The 27,101-nt window shown below is 36.6% G+C and overlaps 1 protein-coding gene across 1 annotated transcript in view; it reads left to right on the top strand.

The window, feature by feature from the left end:
* LOC140161189 (copper-transporting ATPase 1-like) overlaps positions 1 to 20,257 on the top strand; it is a 70,575-nt gene extending 50,318 nt beyond the window's left edge. The window contains exons 8-21 of the mRNA XM_072184637.1: positions 1,092 to 1,245; positions 2,469 to 2,702; positions 3,387 to 3,636; positions 4,654 to 4,778; positions 5,684 to 5,824; positions 9,614 to 9,805; positions 10,395 to 10,577; positions 11,164 to 11,377; positions 12,165 to 12,320; positions 14,033 to 14,175; positions 14,861 to 15,064; positions 17,409 to 17,526; positions 17,960 to 18,062; positions 18,707 to 20,257. Coding sequence (XP_072040738.1) covers positions 1,092 to 1,245; positions 2,469 to 2,702; positions 3,387 to 3,636; positions 4,654 to 4,778; positions 5,684 to 5,824; positions 9,614 to 9,805; positions 10,395 to 10,577; positions 11,164 to 11,377; positions 12,165 to 12,320; positions 14,033 to 14,175; positions 14,861 to 15,064; positions 17,409 to 17,526; positions 17,960 to 18,062; positions 18,707 to 18,947 — 2,458 coding nt within the window. The 3' untranslated portion in view covers positions 18,948 to 20,257. The remainder of the gene's footprint in view (positions 1 to 1,091; positions 1,246 to 2,468; positions 2,703 to 3,386; positions 3,637 to 4,653; positions 4,779 to 5,683; positions 5,825 to 9,613; positions 9,806 to 10,394; positions 10,578 to 11,163; positions 11,378 to 12,164; positions 12,321 to 14,032; positions 14,176 to 14,860; positions 15,065 to 17,408; positions 17,527 to 17,959; positions 18,063 to 18,706) is intronic.
* The last annotated feature ends 6,844 nt before the right edge of the window (positions 20,258 to 27,101 follow it).

Here is a 27,101-nt window from a genome sequence, read left to right as displayed (position 1 = left end):
TTATAATGATCATAACAACCACTGCAGTTTAGGGTTATAATTATGAAGTTAGGGTTATGGTTGGGTTATGGTATAGACCACTTGACATGTGACGTCATTGCCCGGCAGTATGCGCATGCATTATGGCACTTTCCATTGTTCTTTGCCCTGCAGTGTGCGTGAGCATCGTAGTTTGCTCAGGGCATGTGTATTTTTAAATCTCCCACCATATTTCATATAGTACAAGAAAGCCATTGAACAGTGAAGCGGTTCGTTCGAGCATATCGAAAGACCAATCCCTCGCCTTTGTTGATAAGCATTGATGTCAAGTGGTCTATATAAACCTATTTTGGATAGATTTGATTATCAATCCAAGTCATTTGAAGGGGTACGTGTGAGGCCTATATGTCAAGTCATGGAAGTCAAACTAGACATTTTCTATACAAAACAGTATTGTCATCATCATTGTTATAGGTTAAAGGTGCATGCAGGATTGCAGGGTTTTATTTTCACTGCAACTTTTAATTCAAAGAAAATGAAATGATGAAATTAATTCAACTATATCTTCATAATTTGAAAGAAATTACTCATTTTGAACTTTTGAAATTTTTAAACTAATTTTGAGGATACTCTTAGCCATAAAACAAATATGAAGACCTATTTCAAATATATGAGAGAGTAGACTAGACATTTTCTCTAGATTAATACTATGGAATTTTTATTATTCAGAAAATGTATTGTGGATCAAATTTTTTGGACCATTTCCAAAAATGTCAAATTTTGAAGATATATTTGAAATGTATACTTTCATATACTAGTCTGTGTCACCAAGTTATAGTGCCAATATAGTTTCAAAATTTCCCGCCAAAATGCGATCCTGCGTGCATCTTTAAGGAAATAGGAAATGTAGCATAAATATCAAGCGTGAAGGGCTGCTAATCATGTCAACCACTGTAGGCTTTGTTAGAGGTATATCCAGAAATTTATGATAAGGCATAATGGTTTTACTGGAATTATTATAGGCTTGATTCATTGAACTGTGGGGCTCATGATTTAAGAGAATAAAGGTGCTCCAGTATATACTGACATTGCATTCTTTTCTTCTGTTACAGATGGCGTCGTTCATTCCTATTTTCTCTATTATTTGGTGTACCAGTGTTTGGTATCATGTTATATGATATGATTAAGCAGCCTGCCCATACCTGTATCTTCCCTGGTGTCTCTCTTATGAACCTTGTACTCTTCCTTCTATGCACACCCATACAGGTGAGTTGTCGTATACATTATATTCCATATTTGGATTGAATAAATTTCTTTTGCACAAAACCAGGATTTTTGCATTGTCCCAATTAATGATGTGATTTTGTTGCACGGCGTGATCTGCTATGGCCGATTTTGACTGTTCACTAGTTGATTGTTTGCGAGTTTGACGTTTATGATCCTCTCCTGGCTGATACACCATCTACGGTTGGGATCCGGCAAACCGGAAGTGGTGAGGATCTACCATCATCATTCTGAAGATGTCTATCGCCCATGATAGACGAAACCGTCAATCGTGAGTTAATTTCTGGTTTTGTGCAAAAGAAATTTATTCAATCTGTATATCTACAAACCTGATGAATCTATTCAGTCATTATATTCCCTATATCCCGTAATGCACTACCACCAAGGATACTCGCATATATGTGATCGAACATTGGGGTTTATTGAGTCAAAACTTGTGTCCGACCCCCTGGATGGAGGCGATATAGAAGTTGAGGGCTTATTTCCTAGTACAGTCCAACTTCCCTTATCCTGGTACATTTTTATGCCCTGAATCGTTGGATTCATTTATATAATATTGCCCCAATTTCAGTACTTTGGACATTCAATGCAGAATTATACACAATTTACCTATCCCGAATTTTTCACTTCTCTGACCATTGCTTTGTCTGATCTTGGAGAAGTGAAATTAGACCATACATATTTTGGAGAAGTATTGGGGTATTGATTAAATTATTCAATATCTTGAAACTTGTAATCTGATGGTAGAAAGTTACTCAATAAAAGATTTTGCTAAAATAGTATATATAATGTGCATGTATTTTCATTCAAGTACATTTTGCATAGTATATACATCACTATTCAGGAGTTAGTGCAAGAAATGATAGCTGCCCTTAGACTGCTACCCTCAGCCCTCATTTGCTAACTGTCTGGGTTGATGACTGAGAAAACTATGTGGAAAAATGTGTCGGACTTTGCAACAGGATTCTTGTGGCATAGAGCATGCGCAGTTGTGTGTCCAAATTGACCTTTTGACGGAGTTTATTGTTTTTAGAACGTCAGAGCGCGATCTTGTCACAACAGCATGATAATTTCTGCATTCTATATTGTACATATATGACACATGGGAGCTATTGCAGATCGGGATCCTCTTGCACTAACTGCTCAACATGAAACCTGTCATGAATCGTAATACTGAACCTGTCATGTTTTTTTTCTTCTATTAGTTCCTTGGTGGACGTTATTTCTACGTGCAAGCCTACAAAGCAATGAAACATGGTGCCGCTAATATGGACGTCCTCATCGTCTTGGCTACGTCAGTGGCTTATTTGTACTCCGTTTCCGTTTTGATGATTGCAATATGCCAGCAAGCTCAAACTAGTCCTATGACCTTCTTTGATGAACCTCCTATGTTATATATATTTGTCACACTCGGCAGATGGCTGGAACATATTGCCAAGGTAATATTTAGGAGCAATACTGTATTTCGTCAAGTAAACTCCCCCGGGGGCGTTACATTTTCCCAAGGGGGGGCATTTATTCAAGGTCAATTTTTGAACAACAATTCCCGTTAAAATCATTAGGTAAACTTAAAACTCACGCTAAAATGATGAACTAGAAACACTGACTTATGATTCACTTCCGGGTTTCCAATCCAGAATATTGACACTAGTATCGACCATGTGGACAACTTGGTAAGCTTACTGCACAAGATAGCATGGAAATATCGGCATTTTTGAAACATCTTGGTTGAAAAAAGTGGTGGGGGGGGGGAGTTTATTTGAGGGGGGCGACTATTTGACGAAATACGGTAGATTAACATTGTTTGAAAATTAATTATATAGTTCTCACATGGTGAAACCATGAAATCAACTTCAGAGGGTTTTAGACAGGGTAGCATGTCAGATTTTAAAAGATTCTCAAAAAGAAAAATAATAATTTATGCTAATTTTAATAGCATAAAATAATTTTTTTACAATCAATAAATCAAGCAAAGCATCCCAATTGCTCACTTTGAATTACACAAGATACATACATGTGTACTGTTTATTGGTGTAACTGTGTGCATGCATGTTTTGCATGAGTGATTGCATCAATGTACTGATGTACCATTGACTCCAGACTCCGTTGAATTCTTTTCACAGGGCAAAACATCAGAAGCACTATCCAAACTGATGAAGCTGCAGGCAACAGAAGCCACCCTCATCACATACGATAGCAACGGATTAATAAACAGTGAGAAAACTATCAGTATAGAGTTACTACAGAGAGGGGATATGGTTAAAGTGTTTCCTGGGGAGAAGATCCCTGTTGATGGTTCTGTTAAGGAAGGCGTGTCAATGGTAGATGAATCTCTCATTACTGGGGAGTCCATGCCTGTTACTAAGAAGCCTGGTAGGTCAAATTAAGGTCTGGCTATAAGGGCCAGTATGTATGTAGATAAAAAGACTAGTTTGCATCTGACGTCATATGTCAATCAAACTCGAGCACGGTTTGTTTACAAGTGTCGTGATGATGTGAGTTGATGAACGCGGCAATAAAACGGGGCGTCTTATTGTTAATTTTGCACCTTCAAACATACAAACCATCTCAATAGTTAGGTCTTGATAGTATGAAACTTTCTTTCGCGAAGGCACCATGTCAACAATGCCTAGAAAAGTTGCTTTTTGCCTTGTAAAAGTATGTAATTTTTGTCATTTTGTGCTATTCCTTTTCTCCGATCGGCACAAGATAAATCGACCTTCCATTTAGGCGCTAACAATTATTAACCAATCAAGGATCGTAGGGAATTTGATTGACAGTGACGTCAGACGCAAACTAGTCGTTTTATCTCTGTCTTCAATTATAGTGATTATGTTTTGCATGCATTTTGCCATTGCAACAATCACAGTGCAGTCCAGGAGTATTGCATAATAATGCCCTACTGGGACAATGGCTGCACTGGGTTAATCTCATTATCTCCCAATACATGCACCCTATCCTTTACTGTGGGAGAGCTCGTTGGATAGCACATAAGTACGGTGTAAAAAGTAAAACATTTAAATCACAAGGTTTCAGACAAAAACTTAATTTTTGGTGTTTTTTAGCTTTAAAATTGCATGTTTTTGCACTCTGTTCCTTTAAAGTTATTATGGGAAGTGGTTAGTGAGGCAACTTACCTCCCCCCCCCCCCAAAAAAACATATTTGCTAAGAATTGGACCTTTTGCACTGCCTGATTAGGCACAGTTTAAACATGAAGTCGGATTCTGATTGGCTAATTGATCGATTTGCATATCATCGCATGACGCAGACGTGACCTAGTTCTTCTTACGCGATCGATCGGCCAGTGCGAAAGGGCTTTGCAAAATAGTGTAGGACACCACTAGAAGCAGGAAACCCTAATGATGGGTAGTTTTTGTTTGTTTGCACAGGTCACACAGTTATCGGAGGTACAGTGAATCAGAACGGCACGCTTTTCATTAAGGCCACACATGTTGGTTCAGACACAGCACTAGCACACATAGTCAAGCTGGTTGAAGAAGCACAAACATCAAAGGTAAATAAACTAATGCTTATTGCTATTTATTATAAAACGAGTTACCCAGGCCCACTAGCACTCTGTAGTTAATGTCCATATCCATTTGGAGTCGTAAGAGTCCCATTCTGGTTTGTGACTCCCTTGTCACTGGTCATGTCTATGTACATGCCAAACAGTGAACCATGCCATGACTAAATAGCAGCATGGCTAATTTGTATATTGCAGCACATTGTCAGCATTCTGTTATGTGACCTATATGAGACTCAGCCCAGCAATTGGAATATCATCTCTCATAATTAAATACCCTCATAAATCCACAACATAGGAGCAATAGTTTTGCATAGGTGTCTTAAGATACAAATCATGTAATGAATTAATAGAGTTTAAGGCAAGGTAAATAAGCCACACATGTGCATGTCTGTTGTTACGAAAACAATTAAAGATGTGTTCGGCTTGAGGTTTGTGTTAATTGTACCATTGTTATCGTAAGTGTGCATGTAAAGGGCAACTCTGCACAGCCTTGTCACTAACGCCACAAACAACATTCAGTATAATAATTCATAAATTGAAAAATCTCTTTAATGTTCTAATCCATTTAAAACCTATATACCCCTTATGGAAGATTTCACTGCGATCTCAATTCCAGTTGCTCTTTATGTTTAATCTAGCCAGAATATTTGTTAGTTTTATGTTAAATCTCAGTTGAAAGTAGTATATCTGTTCTTCCAATGCACTAGTCAAAAGGAGACAGCATTGAAGAATATACATCGCATACCATTTCACAACTTATGAGGATCAAATATTCCATTTGCCATGAACCAAAATGCTGGTTGTCATTTTTTTGTCAAAATGTTGTTATCTTATGTATGTATAAGTGTTTAATTTGCCATTGTAATTTGTTATCATTATTATATTTTTTTCAGGCACCAATTCAGAAGTTTGCTGACCGCATAGCAGGTGTTTTTGTGCCAGGAATAGTGACGATATCAATAATTACATTACTGTCTCATGCTATCAATGGATATGTGTCTGGTACAATGAACCATCCACCATTCCATAAGCATGTAAGTAGGAAAATAGTAGAATAAAAATCATACATTTATTTTGAGGTCTGTGACCTGATCAACAGCCTCATCCCCCAATTTTCTTCATCAAAATTGAGATTTTGGCATCCATTTTTCTTCATCAAAATTGAGATTTTGGCATCAGAAGAAAGCTCATATATTTTTCATTATCCCAGTGAAATTTAAAGCCTTAATGTATGATCTTTTTTCAGAATATACCTTTATTTTTTTCAAAACCGATTTTTTGGCATATTTGTAAAACTTACACATGTTCCAACTTAAATCTATGAGCAAACTGTCAAATTATCCCTATTTGTAGTAAAACGGGATGATTTTCTGTTGGTCCAACATATCATAATTTTTCAGATTATGATAATATGTCTTAACGATCATAAATCATAGTCTCCTACGAATCCAATTTGGTTACACTCCCTCCACATGTGGAGGGAGCGTAACCAAACTGGCTGCGTAGGAGACTAACTCTGAGGCCGCACTCACCGTCCTCATCCAAAAAGTGCAAGATATTTCGAGTGATAGAGGTGAAGTTTATGATGTTGTCCAAATATATTGGGAACTTTGATAATGATTAGCCTACATATTATCATTTTGGAAAAAAAAAGAAAAATCTAAAAATTTAAAAAAATCATACATTTGAGATTCCACAACCATTTTTTATTGTTTTTTGTTTAAATGGTGTGAACAAAAATGTAATAATTTGTGGTAACCACACTGGAAGTGTATGTACAATCCTATGGAGCATTGTTATACATGTTTTTGCTTTTCATATAAATACCGCTGGAGCAATACAACTCAAAATTTGGAAACATATTGTTTCAATGGTAGGCCTCAATCTACGATAGAAAACAGAACATGAAAAATCAGACCATGCTTCTTTAACTTATTAATGTTGTAGACATACAGGCACATTGATGCTAAACCAAACATTCAACTAGTAGGCCAGTAAAATCAGCTGAAAAGGTCAAACAAATTGCAACATGGATTTTTTTTGCGGAAAACATTTCTATTAGGTGCCCTTATTAACATACTAAAAGTCTACCAAAATCAACCTCTGCGAAATATGGATATATCGATTTTTTTTTCAAAATGTCCTCCAAAATGATTAAAATGATGGACAAAATATAGAAAACAGATTCACTATGTCACTTATTAGTAATAGTAACACGATTCGTATGTCTCAGGCCATGCTTAGAGGGCCTGAAATAAGATTCATCACTTTTTCTCACTTGTAAGTTTTCAAAATGGCCGCCAAAATAGCTAGAAGTAGAACGGTCATTATTCCATAACTAAATATGGAATTAAATAATTAGTAAACACAAAATGATAGTTTGGGACCACAAGAAACCCCACGTTACCAGAGAAAAAGGTTTGACACCCCCAGAGGAACAGGGATGCCCAGTATCCCCAAACCCTAACGACATATCGCCCCCACCAATGCATGTTTCTTGTGACCCTCTACGTATGAGCGTATGACAATGTTGAGGGGTGGAACGCCTAAATCGCTGGTCAGTATCAGGTCATGAGAGGTAAGTATTGTGCGCTTGTGTATCTCCCTCTCACTTCTGAGTGGGAGGAAAGCACTGAGCACCCTCTACTTACCACCCACGATCTCCTTGATACGCGCAAGGTACCCTCTGAGGACCATGACTGGACACGTCGGTTTCATCGTATATACCCGCAATGAGAACCAGATCAGGGAGGCATATCGGGTAAGGAGTGAAAGACAGGCATGGTCTGGTTCTTGTTCAAGAACCCAGCCCGAGGAAGGATAAAGACTACCCCGGTGGTGAAGCGTAGGGGTGCTCGTCTATAGACAGAGCATGTACATAACTGGACAACGTCAACCGCAGGCCACTCTCATCAAGAACACAGTCTTGAGTGTTAAGTCCTGCAGCGAGAGGTCCTCCGTGGGTTCGAAGGCCTTAGGTAGATACTGCAACACCAACAGGAGGTCCCATTCCGGAACCAGGGAGCGAAGGTCTTTCAGCCACCATGCTCTTAATGAGGTCGGAAAGTGCTGGACTCGATAAGACCGTCATAGACCCCCCAAAAGCCATGATGAACCGCCACAATGGCAGTCCTGTAGGCTGAAGCGGTACAGTTCCCGTGGTAAGGAAATATGTGACTTGTAGAAGTCGCGAATCGTAATTCTGTCCAGTTGACTGTTGCCTTGTCTTTCAGCAAGAGCAGCAACCGAATATTAATGGCCCGCTGTCGGGACGAACTGGCGGAAATCGCCAAACAGTCAGGTGGAGGTTGTTGATCACCTCCATCTGTACCTGGTGCCGTGGCGTGGCGGAACTGTGAGAAGATCTCACGCGGCATAGACGACTGTCTGGTTTTCCCACGAGAAGGTCCAAGAGGCGGGTGAACCACCACTGCTTGGGCAAGAGGGGAGCGGCGAAGAGGAGTAATCAGTTTCGAGAATTGGCTACCTTCAGCAGAATCAGAAGGATCATGGCAATGGAAGGGAAGGCATAACCGAATATGCCCTCCCAACTCTCCTGCATGGCGTCCCTGCCTACAACCATTAATCCCGGGTGAAGTAAGTCAAAAGTTGATGGTTCTGATGGGACGATCTAACCTCTGAAAGATGGACCGACATATGCATACTGCTGAGTGAGGTGCCACTCTATTAGACAAGAGAGAGGATGACTGACCCCCGACAAGAGAGAGGATGACTGACACCACAGAAGGAGGGACACTGTCACCCTGCAAATGTTGGTAGCTGGGACTTTGGTGCCCCTCCTTGTTGATGTAAAAGCATAGCGGTCATGCTGTCACACTGAGTTGATTTATCCACCAGGAGAGGCAGGAGTGGAGCTGCCGAGACACCGCAATTATGAGGCTCTGAGGATGCCGCCACGCTTGGAACTGCCCGAGGAAGTATAGCTGTATCTCCTTCAGACGCAAGTGGCAGCGCCTTGAACGCTGGTCACCAGCCCTAATAGGCAAAGCCACACCCGAGCTTGAATCGATGCCGCCTGCCTGATAATCAGGCGCAGAAACAAACATCAGCGATCCTCAAGACTATTGGAGAGAACCGGGCCCTGGCGAAGTCTATCGTTGCCCCCAGAATTATTAAAGTGGAACAGTAAAAAATAAGTTACAGTCATGTTGCAGTCATACTGACAATTAAATCACCTGTTCGAATTACCCCTGATGTATAGGTCTTTAGAATCGACCCTGTAGCTCTTTGTGGGATAAATTTTTGATGATGCTGTATTGAATGTTATATTAGAACCGCCTATCCAATTACCATTCAAATATTTACTCTAAAGTAGCCGATGTACATAATATGTGGATTATAACTTACGAGCGTATATGTATTATTTACTGATTCAGCTTCTATGGGGAAAAGTTGATTGCCCTGTCTGTATTCACAACCCATAATGAACGTATTTGGCGGCCATTTTGAAATTTTTAACAAAAATTACGCAGCAAATAAATATTTATGAAACGGTTAGGGCATAAGAGCATTTGTAGGTCAAAATGTCACCCAATTCCCACATGGACACTCATATATATTGAAATCACAAATGTCTATTATTTTACGACAATTTGGCTGCCATTTTGAAAAAGTCAATTTTATACATCTTTTGCAGAGGTTGATTTTGGTAGACTTTGAGTATGTTAAAATAGGGACTTAAGAGCAACATTTTCTGAAAATAGAATTCATGTTGCAATTATTTTGACCTTTGGAGATTTTGGGGCTGATTTTTACTGGCCTATAGTTGTTCAATCAATTTTGTTTGCTTGTTTTCTTTACAGCCTGATGAGCATATGAGTGCAGATGAAATGATATGGCAGTACTCATTCCAATGTGCTATTGCAGTATTATGTATTGCTTGCCCATGTGCACTAGGTTTAGCCACCCCTACAGCAGTAATGGTAGGGACCGGTGTAGGTGCAACCAATGGAATCCTTATTAAAGGAGGAGAACCACTGGAGTTGGCGCATAAGGTGAGTCTACTGTGTTTAAGCTTATCCACCCCTAAATGGTGGGGACTGGGGTATGTACAAGCAGCTGAGGTCTTATTGAAATATGGGAACCTTCGGGTACATCCAGCATGTTCCACATTCCGTTCTTAACTTGTGGCACATTACCACCACTTATTCACTTGTCTCAGAGGACACCTATCCATTCAATCGAATCTGAAACTGAGAAATAATCGGACATTTTCAATTTGCAATAAGTGCTTTTCACCTCATTCCTATCTATCTTATAAATTGATAAATAATTTCCACCAAAATTCAAACCAGCAATCTAGGAATTAAGCGTCATTTATGAAATGAATAGTGCTATTTTTGGTAAGAAAACTAATTGTGGTACTGTGGCAGATGTTGCAGGTGGAATCTGTTATATACAGCACATACATGTATAGAAATTGTCAAAACTAAGGGGAGCTTGAGCAGACTGGCCTGTAATTAATTGGGAGTGCAAACAAAATCATAAATGGTGGGGATAAAACTTGTACACTCAAAATTTTAAGTGTCCAAAAATTTACAGTATTATTCTAATGCTAAACATGTGATGTGCTTGTTGTTTCAGGTAACAACAGTAATATTTGACAAAACTGGGACCATCACCAAAGGTGCCCCTCAGGTCATCAAAATATTAACCTTTGACACGGGTCATGACATGTCAGGTCATAGGTTACTCGCCATTGCTGGTTCTGCTGAGGCCAATAGTGAACATCCAATTGGTGCTGCCATTACAAAATATGCAAAGGAGGTAAGGTGTAAATTGTAATCCATTGATTTATTAATATTGAAAAGAAAGGATAGGCGAGGTAATTGTAACATGGCATGTTATTTATAAGTCTTCATCTCAATCATCTGTGTATGTGAGTGTTCGGGTGGGGATATGTAGTGAGAAGAAGAAATCAATTTTATGATATTTGCAAACTCTTTAGAAGTCATCTTTTCTTCAGGTTTTAACTCCCTTTTCGGTCCTGCAGGCCACATACAACATATTCTTGCAAAAGAAGCTAAAAAGATCAAAGCATTTGTATAATTTGGTTCACCTCAAGTTGGGTAGTGACGTACGTGCGTATTTTGCTCACCGCAGTATTGAATCATGCATGTAAAGTTAAACATGCTGAGTGTAGAAGCACACATACAGGGGCGGTTTGTTGGCACACTTGCGGCGAAAAAGCATTGACGACCTACCAAACTTGCTAATCTGCCACTGCTGTCAGGCATTATTTCAATCTTAATAAATTAGCAAATTTGACAAACAGACAAATGATCTGTAATTTGCCATTCGAAAAACAAAAGTGAATATATAAATCTTTTCCATTGATTTCTTACTCCCACAGACCATGTGTACAGAAACCCTGGCCAGATGCAGTGAATTCCAAGTGGTTGCCGGGTGTGGCATCAAATGTACCATCAGTACGGAGGACATCTCCAGTATCCTGGTTACATGGGATGCCAATTCCAAAGATTCAGGCAATGACGTCGTTGAAGTACAGGTTGCTTCAGATATTGTTGATACATTGATTGATGCAGGGGCTCCTGTAATAGACACAGGTGGGTAGGAGACGGGTATTAATTTGGTTTATATCAATTTTAATAGGTACATATATGTGTATTTCACTGGTCGCAGTATCGTATCGTGCACATAAATTTAATCATGCAGAGCGTGCATGCAAGCGGACAAGGGTCAGTTTGTCTTTATGCTTGTGGCGCAACTGCTAAAAACATTGACTTCACTGCTGAAATTGAGGTGTACCACAGTATAGTAGTCACAAAGGTGAAATAGGTGTAGTCAAGAACATATATTTAGGATGGTAGCCTATTGAGGTGATATGGCTTTATACAACAGAAAGTAGAAAAGAGGAAGCAATGATAACGCTATAGCAGTGAGCTTTTCCAATTTTCCAGTATTATGAATTTAACTGATTTATATGACTATAACAATTCTAACATGTATAATTATTGATCAAAAAAGGTAATGAGATTCCTATGCATATGGCATTATGCTTCTATATTTGGCATTGTAGCCTGTGAATGCTAGCCAAAGTCAGAATTCAGTTTAAGTCTACCTTTGACAATCTTATGTAGGTATAACTTTTGATTAAGAATCATGAGAGTAATCCATCCTCTGGAGTGGGGTAAGTCGTAGGTCCTGTGCTTTCAGGAATGTTGAAATTTGCATAACCATAAAGTTATGAAAACATCTCGTCAACCTTTACAACTCAATCAAATATTTGTGTATTGAACATTGTTAAAAAAAATATTACCAAATCAGCAATGGCCAATTAAGCACAGCAATAATGTATGCAGCTGAAATTTGATGCAACTTTGATCTTTACAGAAGTAAAGCAATCAGTAATGAACAAAAGCTACAAGGTTGTGATCGGCAACCGTGAATGGATGAAGAGGCATTTCTGTGTGATCTCAGAGGACGTGGAGTATGAGATGCAAGAGTTTGAAGAGAATGGGCAAACTGCAGTACTAATAGCTGTGGATGGTAAGGGAGGAAAATTACTTTTCATTTTATTTTATTTAGGATTCAAGCCAAAGATAAATAAAAAAACCAGTAAAGAATACATAAATGGGCAATATTTCTACTGTGGTCCTTGATGAGCCTAAGACATAGGTACAAGCTATAAGATTTGTTTTGGATTGCATTTGACATGTATACATATTGTATCAATGTGATGAGGCATGGAAGGTACATAGTTTCATAGTTTCATAGTTTTATTTCATCTCAAGCAAAATGTACAATACAAAATATATAATAACAAAAATGATTATAATAATACAAATATAAAAATAATTAGGAAAAGCTATTCAAATAATATGCAAATGAGGCGTGGGCGTCACTAAGCATGAAGCGTGATGAGTGTGACGCCCAGTAGAAAAAAGTTGAAAAAAAAAACCCCAAAACATTAAACAATGAACATTAATGAACCTAACATTTGAAGAGTCAAGATGCAAACATTGCTAAGTCCACCACTGTATGTCAGCATCCAGGTCATCGATTCACTGAGTAACAAACAGATAATCCACCCAACCCGCGCATGCTTCTCTTAAAAAGTTATATAAAGAGAAAAAAATAAACAGACTTTTAAAATATGCAATCCATACATGATTGAATACAAAACCTGAAAGCCTGACGAACCATACCATACCTAATGAATCAATAAAGCAAGTGTGCGACAAGCAATCATGAACCCAGCACGCCCCACATCCTCACTCTTCATAATTAATAACAATGGTTTTTACAACATGATCAAGATGCAGAACCTAAAGTGTAGTAGAGTTGACCTACATAAAACGTAAGCCGTAATATAATATAATGAAATGATGTAGACAATAATATTTATAAATGAAGTATTTATAGGACGATATAACAAGTTAGTATAACATAGCATGAAAGCAGTATAATAATAGGTTAAATGACCGGTTAAATGGGCCTACATAATATCATAATATGAAACATCTTAATGCATAAACCATGTAAACAATACAAATTAATTATTTAATGGACAATATAAAAAGTTTGCCTACATAGCATGTGAAGAGGAAAATAATAGGCTAAATAGGCCTACATGAATGTAGCCCGCATAATATGATACATCTTATTAATAGCATAAACATACAAATAGGCTAATACGTGTGCCTACGTATCATGTAAGCATAAAAATAAATTAAATGCGGCTACATAATCATGATAATAGATTAAATGGGCCTACATAAAAGTAGCCGTAAGATATAAGATAAGTGTGAGTGTAAGATCTTCTTATAGGCACAATTAAGCAATAGCTGACAATTGCAAAGCATGGCAGAGTCAAGACACAGATATAGGAAACAGAGCACTATATTAGTAATCCTTATGGGCCAATCTGTAGTTCACAACAGCTTAGGAGAGTGACAAGAAACAACTGCTAAATCATAATCCTGAAACATGTTGATGTACACAGCTCTTGAAGGATTGAGCTCCATAGTCGGTGATCTTTCCAACTACACCGTCTGGGAGTCCTTTTAAAACATGGACTGCAACATGGACAAAAATTCTGCCGGCTGACAAGGTTCTCGAGACTGGCATGGAGAGTGCATGACTTGGTAGAGAGAGACTGGTATGAGTAGCTTGTCTAATCACGTAAGAGATCTCTAAATGGTTTAAAACATGTTGCATTTATGACTGCATCCAAGTAACACCAATGACATTTGTTTCAGATTGTCTTGCTGGTATGATAGTGGTAGCCGATGCCTTAAAACCAGAAGCGCCTTTGGCTATCTATACATTGAAGAAAATGCACTTGAATACAGTACTACTGACAGGAGATAATAAGAAGACAGCTCAGGCCATTGCTGGACAGGTAGGGTTTACACAACTAAATCCCTCCCCATAGAGAATCATGCTACTTAGGTACTTCTCCTGAATTTAATGTAATTCTGGAAATGGGACTATACAAAAAAATAATTCCAGAAATGTTAAAATAAAATCATAAAAACCAACAAGTTATCCAATATCCATTCTGTCTTAACGCATTTTGTCAATGTCTTATTTAGTCCTGAGGTACATCACAAGCATTACTTCCGAGTGTAATTAATGATTTTTGGCTCAAATTGTTAGCATCAAAAAATGGTTTGTTCAAGCCTGTACTTATAACCAATGGTAAATTATTTGAAAAACACACATCTATTTGACAAGCATCAAATTTGTAGATCCGTGTTTTTGATTATTGAAATAAAATTGGAGTATAATCCAAATAATGCAGTAATATTTGTAGTCAGGGCAATACCACCCTGACTGACTAGTGCCACCAAAAAATGACAGGGTACATCCCTGATGTGATCAAGTAGTGGTGAGAGTGTTGCATCAGTGTTGAATACCATTCCTTTCATAATATTGATAATATATGAGAATTTTATTTTTATTTTTTTATGTTGTTGATCAATCTGATGTAGTGGATAACATAAGCATACAGTATTTAAATGTTTTGTCATCCAACAGAATTTTCTCATCATTTAAACCTCCTCTTTTTCTGATTTTGATTTCAGGTTGGGATAGGGCAAGTGTTTGCTGAAGTGCTGCCGCAACACAAAGTGGACAAAGTACAAGAATTACAGAAACAGAAACATATTGTTGCTATGGTTGGAGATGGTGTCAACGACTCGCCAGCGCTGGCGCAGGCTGATGTTGGCATGGCGATAGGCACAGGCACTGATGTTGCTATGGAAGCTGCCAGTGTAGTACTCATCAAGGTAAGACATTTTGTGAAATAGAATTCAAGATATTCTGGATAAATTAAGTTTCATTTTGTTTTTCAGTTATAAATAATCACAACTGTTCATCTATGAGGACACGGTGGTGCAGTGGTATGGGCTCAGAGTCATAATCAGAGGGTTGGTTCGAACCTTGGCGCTGCTATCATGTTGTGCACTCAGACAAGGCCCTTATCCACTATTGTATCTCTCCACCCAGATGTATAAATGGGTACCGGCATATGAAGAGCTTATTTCCAAACCGTGTTAAGTCCACAAGATTCACTTTGAAGAAAATCAGGAATTTTCTTTATGACAATGAAAAAAAGTTTGATTTCTATAAAATTACAGTGAAGTGAAGGTGACATATATAGAACCATAAAAATATGTTAAGTTAAAATCTAGAGACTTTTGATTTTTTTTAATGAATTAATTTGTTTTAAAAATAGCATGGACTTAACACGTTTTGACACAAAACGCAATTTCTGGCATGGACTTAACACATTTTGACACAAAACATAACATCTGTAACACAGAACTAATCATATTTTTTCTCAAATTAGTCTTAAAAGATAACAAATTTATTAAAAAACATATAAAATGTGATTCTCTCTACTATAAAACACAATTTTGCCACAAAACACCTTGCATCTCAAACCCCCTCCTCCTGACTATTTTTTACCAAAATTTGGTGTTTAAAATAGTTCAAAATTCGAAACTGAGCACTTGCATTTCTCAGAATTGAATAAACATCATTTCACTGACAATAAGTGATGACCTGAAATATCCACTTGATTTACCACATTATCATAATTTCCCCCTCCCCCATGCTGCACCCTAAGTTTTTTTATACCTTTAACTTTAAATAATACATTGAATTTATTAGCACATTTTGATAATCATACAAAATGATAATATCAAAAATGAACTCTACCACCATCCTCTAACATTGATTCTACCATCACAACCTCTCCCTCTCCCCCTTCCCACCCTGTTCCTGTCTTTTTGGAGGTATCTATCAAATATTTAAGAAATCTCACACAAACTAGGCCTACTAATATTTAAAAAAACCAAAAAAAAAAACCAACATTTTACGCAGGCCAAATTCAGGTACAATGTATACTAGTCTCAGGACCAAACCGGGGACCAAACAAGAACGCAGATGCAAGGCAATGTTATCAATTATGCAGAACTTGGGCGATTAACTATTGGAAGCCCTATGCCGTGCTACTTGCCTACAAGCTGCCCACAAGGGCATTGTTTGTGGACTTAACACAGTTTGGAACCAAACTGGATTGGACTTAACACGTTTTGGAAAAAAATCGGTACTTTGTGGGTCAATATTTGGGACTTGACTAATTTTGGAAAAAAAAAAACACACATCGCTAGATAGCCCTAGTTACTCACAACCCATTTTCATCAAAATCTCAATTTTGAAGGTGGGTGGACTTAACACGGTTTGGAAATAAGCTCTTCATATATAGCAATGGGAAGGTTCTTGTGCAGGAGGAGTGACAAACCCCTACAACAAATTAATTCAGGGAAATCTGTAAGCATTGCTCGGCAAGAATTTACCTTATGGAGTAGAATGCTGCTTTATAGCTTTTGGTTCAAACATGCACTTTAATTTACATGTACTTGGCATGTTTCAGATGACACCAATTTATTGCAACCCATTGCACGTTGGTGCAAGTACTTGTTGAGATTTGATCTAAATTGAAATATTGATATTTTATTATTCTACATTAATGAAGGAACATTTTGAGACCAAGACGTAAAGGTCAGTTGATTTCCATTCAAAAGTTAAATTCTGTTTTACCTGTTCACAGCACTTATTGGCATATAGAATTCTTACTTAGTGAAAAGATAATGTGAAGTATATTAATGTTCCACCAAAAACATCTTTCCAGTATACTTTGAAGGTAAAAGCCAATCTGATAAAATAAATAAATGTTGACATTTATATAGCACCTTTCACGTGTATCAAAGCACTTTACATTTATTCTGCCGTCGTTAGAATATGTCAGCTGCCATACAATGCCCAAGGCATGCTCATACCTTTAGGCGGCACTCAATGGACAATATCCCTAACAGCTCCCCATTTCACCCCTGGGTAGAGAGAGGCAAGTGAGGTAAAGTGCCTTGCCCAAGTGCACAACACGATGGCGAGGTAGAGCCCGTACCGCTGCGCCACCGTGCCCCTTAGAGTAAGTATCAAAGCAACTGATGGCATAAATATTCTCTTGTATCAATTGGAACTGTGAAATGGATTTTTTTTAATTCCATGGCTCCTTTGTAAAGTTACATCACATCATGTCAAGTTGTTTTGTGTATTTTGTTTCAGGATAATTTGATGGATGTGGTTGCTGCCATTCACTTATCCCATAAGACTGTACAGAGAATTAGAATCAACTTTCTGTTTGCTATCATCTATAACATCATTGCAATTCCCATTGCTGCAGGTGAGTTTTTTAGTAGTCCTAATGCAAAGGTCCGTTTTGGGCCATGTCATTTTTAAAATGATTTTTTAAAACTTCCTTTGAGTCTACCTGCATCAGTAAAATGGTTTCTTTAAAAGTACTGAAATGTCAGTAAAGATGGTAGCTTCATTATTATGTGAAATAAACCTGCATATTAAAAAAGGTACAAATAGTGCACCAACAGGGGAAAGTCACTGTTCTTAGTATGTTCTGAGAATCATGCATATGTCAGGACTGTGCTTCGAAAAATATGCAGTAACAGACACATAGTGGGCTTTGCATTTTCATCTCATACTTCATGGAATGATTGGTCCTCATTAACAAAATAATGATGATGGACATTGCAACTTGGTGAACTGTCTGTTTATATTATTATTCTATGAATGCACATTTATCATGGTTCTGTTTATTTCAGGTGCCTTCATGCATTGGGGTTTTGCCTTACAGCCATGGATGGCATCAGCTGCAATGGCCATGTCAAGTGTCTCTGTCGTCAGCTCATCCCTACTCCTCAAATTGTAAGTGAATTGCTATGGAGTTCTTCAAAAAAAGTGTGTAGAATTCACAACCCAGTATCAGGAATGCAAAATGACTATTTAAGTTTGCTCATTGGTATCGCAAGCAATACTTGTTTTTATGAAATAAAATCATGGTTATTTTCGTCATTTTGATGCCTCATGTAGGTGGTGTGTATAAAATAATTGCAATAGTCAATGCCCAGTTCAATGCAGATTGAAAAACAAATAACTAACAAGTACCTGATGGAGCATTTCTGATATTTCTGAACACCCTAATTTCTCCCATAACTAATATAAAGTTTGTGTTACTATTTTAAGTTGTCCAACATATTACTTCTGTGTCATTCATACAACTATTGACACTGTTAAACCCATAATATATGCAATTCCTGTCAAATTTAACTTTTGTTATTAAAAAAAATTAAATTTGAATCATAATTGTACCAACACAGAATGATGAAAGAGATTGTTATCTGAAAATTATGCAACAGAAATACAATTTCATTAATAATTATTTATTTTGATTATATAGTTAATGCTATCAGGCTATATACAGTATAATTCTTACTTTAAAGCGTTCCAGTTGTTTTTATCTAAAGCTTTACTGAATATAGAACCATAACTTTAATTTCTGTCACTTTCAGGTATAAAAAGCCCAAATATGGTGAGATGGAAATGCCAGCAGGTCTCAAAATAAATTCAGGTGTAATGGTACGGACCAAACAGCGACGGACCAAAGGCAATCTGCAATCCAGTGCCAGCGGAGAGAGTAGGTCACCGAAAACAAAATGGCTACCAAAATGGGGAGCAGATAAAAACAACAAGGATAGTGGTGATCTAAGTATGAGACTATTGAGTGCAGCTGATGAAGACGACATAGCATGAACTTAAGAAATTATGGAAAGATGTGTAAATATACCTGTTTTGGAAAATTTCTTTTGTTTAATGAAAAGAAATGTCTGATTTGAAAGCATTAATGTAAGTAAATACTGCCCTCCATAACAAATATGCCGTATCTGGGAATAAATAACATACTGTCTGTCTACTCTGAAGTACAAAGTACAGACGCGGACGCACACATTGTGCCGACTTTGAAGGCACTCATACCTGCAGCAGAGATGCAGCACTGCGAACTGTATACACGCGCGTTGTCACTTTGTACTTCAGAGTGGACAAACTGTAGCATTATACTCTCTGTTAACATGTTAAGTATGAGGTTTCCAAATCGGTCTTTTTCCAAAAGTAAAATATTACCTACGAATAAATAACAGCAAATATCCTTTGTAACATACAAAGCATATTATTTCTGTATGCTATATGGCTACATAGTATACATATTATGGTGCTCAATTTTAGAAATGAGCAATAATAAGCAACTTATACTCTTGTACTTGTACTCTTTTGATTTGGAATATATATTTGTTAATCACACTACCCCAAAATGAAATGAAATATCTACTGATTGTTAACCCAATGGGCACTACCGGCTGAATTATCAGCCTCTATTTTGATTGGTTATGGTATAGCATTTTTTGAGCCAATCAGAGATATGGTAAGAATAGTCAGTAATGCTGAAAGCTTAAAATTGTTGACATTTTTAAGCTTAAAATTGCAAAGAGATCTAAAAGCTTTATTTTGATTGGTTACTCAGATGATTATATCATGTAATTAACCAATCAGGGACACTGTAAGAAAGACATGAGTGCACATAGGGTTCATCTAATATGGTAGATACAGCATTTTAGGTTGGGAGGGCTATTAGTTACCCCCTGCTTGTTCACGAAATACAGGAAAATATCTACGGTCTGGTGCCGTATTCCATTCAGCCGTGATGTATTTTGTGAGAACAAATGGGGTAACGATTTTATCCTTAAGTGAACATATTCTATTATCTTCCGACTTGTTCGAACACTTTGCTGAACAAATTTAGTTTGATAATCTTAATGAAAAGTAGGGCAGTTTCTTCCTTGCTTTTTAACAACGCAGCAGCAATGCTGCGTGTGAACTATGCGTGCGAGGCTTATGAATATGATATTGCGTGAGTCATGTTACATAGACGTGCGCGTGTTAGGACTATGCAGGTATTAAATATGGGAAATATTACCTGCCTGTATGAGGAGTACGCAGGTAATACAGATTTTTATCCAAGTGGTGTTTGACCAATGAGATTGCAGAATTTTTATCAACTAAAGGATAAACTAGAGTCAACAGACGCTGAATACAAGCCGCAATTTGACCCTATAACTTGACCCCTGGGTTACGGATGGGGTCAACTGCTCTTACACTGTGCTTAGGATGTCATAAGAAATATTCCTGGTGAATTTCAGCTTAATCGAACTTATACATGGATTTTGATTTTTTGAAAATTTTTGATTGACCTTTTGACCCCTTTAATGACCTTTGACCTCAATGTAAAAAAAACCTTATGTACACCGACAAAATGCGTTGTTCCAATTTTAATTAAAAAATTCTAACATGTTCAGTTCTTGAGATAAAAATTCTTGAAGTTATTCAGCTAAAAACAGGAAGTGACCCCTTAATGACCTTTGACCCCCAAAATAAAAATACCATGCATACATCAGGGAACACTAATTCATGTATGTTGGTTATATTATTCTGGTCTGTTTACATTTTGAGATAAAATTTTTTTGAACATTTTTGGTTTTTGACCGGAAGTAACCCCTTAATGACCTTTGACCCCAAACCTGTAGGCATCCTAAGGACCCTGGCTAGTAGCAATGCATGTGTGCTAATGGCGACTCTCTGCTATATATTTTGTAAAGACAGTGATTTTTTGAATATTTTTAACTTTCAGACCGGAAATGACCCCCTTAATGACCTTTGACCTCAATTCTTTTAGGAAGTTTTAAGCACTGCCACATGTTGATTCATATGCATGAGTCACATGATCATTGCATGAAATTTGTGGAAGGAGTAGCATTTTTGTGAAATCACACTTTTGACCATTATAGCTAGGTCAAAGGTCACAGCAAGGTCAAAGTCAAATGGAAGGTTTGGCCTAATCCAGTGGTCATTTGGCTCAAGTATGGTTGAAATCTGTCGAAGCATAAGAGAGCTAGGGCGAAACGTGGGCAAGTCACGCAAAATGTCACGAGGTTGCCAGAAGAAGAAGAATTGAGAAGAGACAGAACAAGCCGACATCCGTCGTCGGCTTGTAAGTATTATGTACCATGCCAACATATGCTTAGTATTCAGATCATGCACCTTTCACTGTGGAATACAAAAAGATATTTGGTGCTCCATTTACCAACTTTGATTCAAATACCATTTTTGTTGAAGTTGAAACTGTTTGATATTGTATTTAATTGAAATGTTAATGAACACAAAACTGCTTTATTACATGAAATCCTGCCTAACAGAAACTCATGCACGTGGCTCTGTTTGATAGCCTGACATTTTTGTATGAATATTTATGTTTTAAAATGTATATTTATGTTTAAAATATATATGAAATGAAAAATACGTAATCTGGAACAGTGCTGAAACTTTGAAATCATTTTATGTTGTACAGCTAAGAATGTCTTCTTTTTTGGTATGAGTCGCAGATCATTTAAAACTTGTTTAATCTGTATGATCATCAGGCATGAGCAAGGTATTATCCAGAGGGGTGTCTTTAGGGTGTCCAAAATGGTCAATTATTCCTTATTCTACAAAATCAGGGTGTCCACTTCCTATTCACTCAATTATAAAAATCAGCATTTTAGGGTGTCCAAACTGAAAACAGGTTGTCCAAATGACACCTGGACACCCCTCTGCCTTGGGCATGAAAATTTTCAGGTTTAAACCTGAATTCAGGCTTTTTTTGTTGTGCAACCTTTTGCACTTTTATTTAATTTCAGCCTGTTTTGGGCCAGTTTAGCCCAATTTCACACACTTTTCGAGGTTTTTTCATCGATGTTCATTCTCATGCCTGGATCATATATAATTAAAATAAGATGGATTCTGTAACTAGATTGTACAAGACCAGCAGCTGTCATAAAGTGCAGTGTCAAACCTAAAGGAGAATGGTGCAGTCAAAAACCTCATCCCCACTTCTTCTCCAGCAAAATTGAGATTTTGGTATCAGAGGAAAGTTCATTGACACGAAACTCCATATGAGGGGAGCAGGGTGAAGGTCATTCAATCTAGTTAGAAATATCATGTGATGAAATCGGACCATTTCTCCCCACTTTTAGGAGAAATCCCCACTTTTTCTCCAGCCAAATTGAGATTTTTGTATTGGAGGAAAGATCTCTTTTTTTTCATTGACCCTGTGAACCTTCCAATTGAAATACTGACATGAAACTCCATAGGAGGGGAGCAGGGTTAAGGTCATTCAACCTAGATGAAAATATCATGTGATGAAATCACACCATTCTCCTTTAAGGTTCAAAATGCTCTTTCAAGTTACCATAAATAACATAAAATTAGTTATGTTGACTCTTTTTGTGTCCAATTAATGCCAGCTGATATATTTATATAACAAGTTTAAGCTACACATAATCATGATAGTGCACCTTTGTTTCAGATGGACATTTTTTTTAATTTTTGGAAAGGACTATTCATACAATATATAAAAAATAATTTGTATAGCCCCCTCTCAAAAAGTAGTACATTATGTACTTGTGCAAATTGTATCACAAAATTGTGGGTTTTTTTTAAAGGGCAGTTCTATTTTACTTAACATTTAAAGTCTATGTGTATTGCGAATGGAGAATGCTGGAAAAGGTGCTCTAACCTCATTTTTGGCCATTTTAGGAATGCCCATTAAAAAAGCAGAAGACAAGTCACACATAATGTTACTTGAGCAAATACATGTTTAAGTAAATACTTGTTAAAAGGGGGCTATAGCCCAAACAAAAAATGTCTTACACCTTAAATGTTATGAACAAAGGAGTGACTGTCATTACCAGATTAGTTTTAGAGCAGATGCTATTTGTTTCTTTGATTGTATTTGTTCTCATTACAACGTTGGAATTCTTTGCTACATGTCTCAGAGAGTATTTACATTATTATTGGGAAGGATATATGGCTCTGGTTTTTTTAACATGTATCAAAAGGCTAAATGACACTTTGGGAGACCCCAGCAGAAACACATGACCTATTTTCGGATAACTTTTTATATTTTTATGTAGTGTAGACCGAGGCTAATCTCCCATAGCTTAACAAAATTTGTCCCAGTTTTCTTTCTTTACTTGTGACAAGACCAAATGTCCAATTGTTAACGGAAATTTGTCAACCTAACAAAAGTGACTAATTTGTTTTGTTTACAAAATAAAACCAGATCAGCTCTGAGTATTCTGTTCAATATTTTATGAACACATGTTAGTACAAGATCCAAGAAATCCAAGATTTACCTAAATAATTTCTAACATGAAAAAATTTTGAGCACTTGAAAATTATGTTTCGGACGTTACATTTTCCGTTAACAATCTTGCTCTATTTTTAACATGGTCTAAGTGATTGTTTTATCAAGTAAAACATACACAAATACTTTAAATGTTTGCCTCAGGGCAATATAAATAATTGCAAGTGCAAATTTTGTATCGGTTGAATGTTTTCAAATTATGGTGAAGCATTACTTAAATGGGTCTCATTTTCCGTTAACAGTTTTGTAACATCCGAAAGAATACATATTGTCTTATAATTATGTGAAAAACAATACTAGCTTTGAATTTTCATTATTAAGTTGAAGTAGACATGACAACAAGTATCTAAATGAAAAATGATTTCACTTCCTCTTGACTTAATGTAAAATGTTGGCCACACAACATTTCCGTTAACAATGGTAACATCCGAATCAAATGTAACATCCGAGACAGAAAAAGTGACATTTTATTGAAGAAATTTAATTAGAGGGGAAATAAAAAGGTCAAATGGATTGGAAATCATGGGGAGGCCATAGTAGAAATATTTTTTACCATACCCAGGTTTGTTCTTTGAGTGTGCAAACTGTTAACATGTCAAGTTTGTTTCGGATGTTACAAGGCAAAATGTTAACGGAAAGTGAGGCCAATAACAGGGCATTGTAAGAAGATTTTAGAATATACACTTAAATGAATGTGAATTTCTAGTAAATATGGTGTACATTCTCATTTTGCTAATATTGCAGACTCCATTTCACCTTTGTAAACCTTGCTAGTGGAAAAAATTACAAGTTGTTAGCTCTACAATATCTATTATCTCTATGCACAACACATAAGATAAAAAGCACCCTAATTAATTTGGGTCACTCCTTTCAAATTAATTTCATTACTGACATATACACATTTCTTAAGAAATTTATTTTAAATTTAAAAAGCAACTTACACTGAATATTTCTCCATACACTAGCAAAATACTTTGATTTAAAATGTGTTTCGGATGTTACCCATTTTTTGTTAACAAGTCCAAAATGAAGTTGTAATTTCAAAAAACTTATAATATTTTAGCATTAGAAGATATCTAAAACTTATTGAAAATAATTAAGTAGCAATTTTGTCATAATCATTTATTTCAAAATTGAAAAAGCTGCATTCCACACAAAAGTGATCATTTTAACATAAAATATATAAGTATGTACACGTGTTAGGCCTATATTGGAATCACTATGCACATTTAGCAGAAACGAAGCAGGAGAAATACTTATTATGCTTCATACAGCTTCATTATGTCTGATAAAACAATAAATTATCAATGGAAACAAATTAACCACTAAAGAAAAATACTCTTAACAACAGAACAAGTTTCACAATAATTATTTGTAATAACACAGACTTATGAGCTGTTTTAATACGATCAGTTTTTGCATATTTTATGTGTGCAAATGATAAATGATTGTGCCTTGCATTAAAATATTTCTGAGTGTCCATCATGGCAACATACCTGTTGTATATGCAATGATCTCATGTTTGTTAATTCAACTTCCAACCATCAAACTTTGTAAAAATGTTAACATCATGTAACATCCGAATCACTGCCTTTAATTATACACATATTTGTACATATTGAATCATTTGAATAATTTCAACAGGTTTTCTGATTCAAAGTGATTGATATTTATGCTAAAATAATGAAATGTCACAAATGTTTCCCTCAATAAGTTCAATTAGATTGCAATTGCATGTTAACGTAATGTAACATCCAAACACTCTGAAGTTGGGAAGGCGTAAAAGAAAGCCTGATTATGCTTGTAAGAAAGGTGTAGCCCTTTGTATTATCAACTTAATGCTTCAGGGAGCTAATAAATTTGGTTTATTATGATGTCCAGTGCACATTTACAATAAGGATGTGGGTAACAATGTGTATGAATAAATGCCATATCAGTACATGTATATACATCTAAATTAAAAAATTTCTTCAGTAAGATGAAAATATCATTTAATGATGATTACATTTGCAAGTGATAGGTTTAATCATCTGACAGTGATTATCACTTACATTTTTGAACTATGTGCTTAGAAATAGGGCCAGATACCTGCAAATAATGCATGTTAACATAATAATGTAACATCCGAAACCCACAAGTATCTCGAGTTACATTTTTACTATAAAGGCATTATCAAACTTATTTTGATATGTCAGTACTTGGTTATCAATACCTTGTTCACATATGGATTAGCAATAAATGTGGATGAAATTAATTACATTTAGAGCATATTTTTGACCACCAAACCTGCTATTTTGCCCATTTTTCAGTTTCATATGCCTGAAAAGTTACCTAAAAGTGATCGCAGAATGGCCATATTTGGTCAATAGTAACTTGGACTCACTATTTTCCTATGACAACTAATTTGGTAACTAATGGGCATTACAGTAAGCAATATCTAGCTTTGGCAACAAGTTGCTTTTTTAAGAAAAAATCTCATTTGGCTAAAGGGTCTACAAAGTTTACAGAGCAAATGAACAGAATTAAGCTCCAAGTTTTGTATTTTCATAAAATTCAAGTTATCTGCTTTGAGAAATGACATATTTTAAGTGTCTTCTGTCAATTTCATTTTTACCCTCTCAGTTCACACTTTTGATACATGTTAAAAAAACCAGAGCCATATGATACAGGAGTAACTGTGCATGAAGCCCCATTCATACATTCCTCAACATGCAGTCTTTGTATTTCATCAAATAACAACTATAACAAAAATAAAATGCACCATTCTCAAAAAATGCGGGTTTTTTTATACTGTAATCATCACGCTAAAGCAGCCAGACATTGTTTATGTCCAGCTCTTGACCAATCATACGTCCTGTTTGATAATGAGTATGTAAATAAAATGTGTAGTACATGCTCAGTATGCTCTGATTTGATAGACAACAATATTCCCAGCAGGTGGAATCTCATCATCTTTCTATATAGTGGTATGACTCGTGAGGCCAAATTGACCATTTTGTACCTGTTTCCAGTGGCGTAACGTGGGTCATCATATTGGGGGGGCACCGACCATGATTGGGGGGCAACAGGGCTGATTGGGGGCACAAGCCATTTTTTGACAATTTTCCTATGGGATTTTCTAAATTTTGAGATCGATTGGGGGGGGGGGGGGGGGGCACATGCCCCCCGTGTCCCTATGATGCTATGCCACTGCCTGTTTCTATAAAATGGCCTCACATTGACTGAATTACCTCCTAATCACTGAGGATACAGGCGATATCATTTTTCAGCTACGTACATAACATATTCCTTATTTACCTATGTATACATGGTTTTATCAATTTAATATTAGGTATGTATGTGTGTACATGCGACACTTTTGACCAAAGTTATAAATGTATTTAAGTATATAGCATTATATGACAGCAAGAATATTTTGTGTACACATACACAAATATATTAGTATCTCTCTCTTATTGGTATGTAAAGGCAGGGCCTTTAGACAGGAATTTTTTGTGGGTGTGCATATATTATAAATGCAGACCTTTTAAAGTGAAATCTTCATTCTGGTCAAAACCAGACCTTTACCACCTCTACCATTGAGTTTTGAGCCTATATTTCAGACAAATTTCATGAAAGTTCACGACTTGGGGTATCTAAAACTTCGACATTTTGGGCCCAATTTGCTATTT

Source organism: Amphiura filiformis, chromosome 9, assembly GCF_039555335.1.
Source record: "Amphiura filiformis chromosome 9, Afil_fr2py, whole genome shotgun sequence".
Taxonomy (NCBI): Eukaryota; Metazoa; Echinodermata; class Ophiuroidea; order Amphilepidida; family Amphiuridae; genus Amphiura; species Amphiura filiformis.
This window is presented reverse-complemented; position numbering and strand designations above follow the sequence as displayed.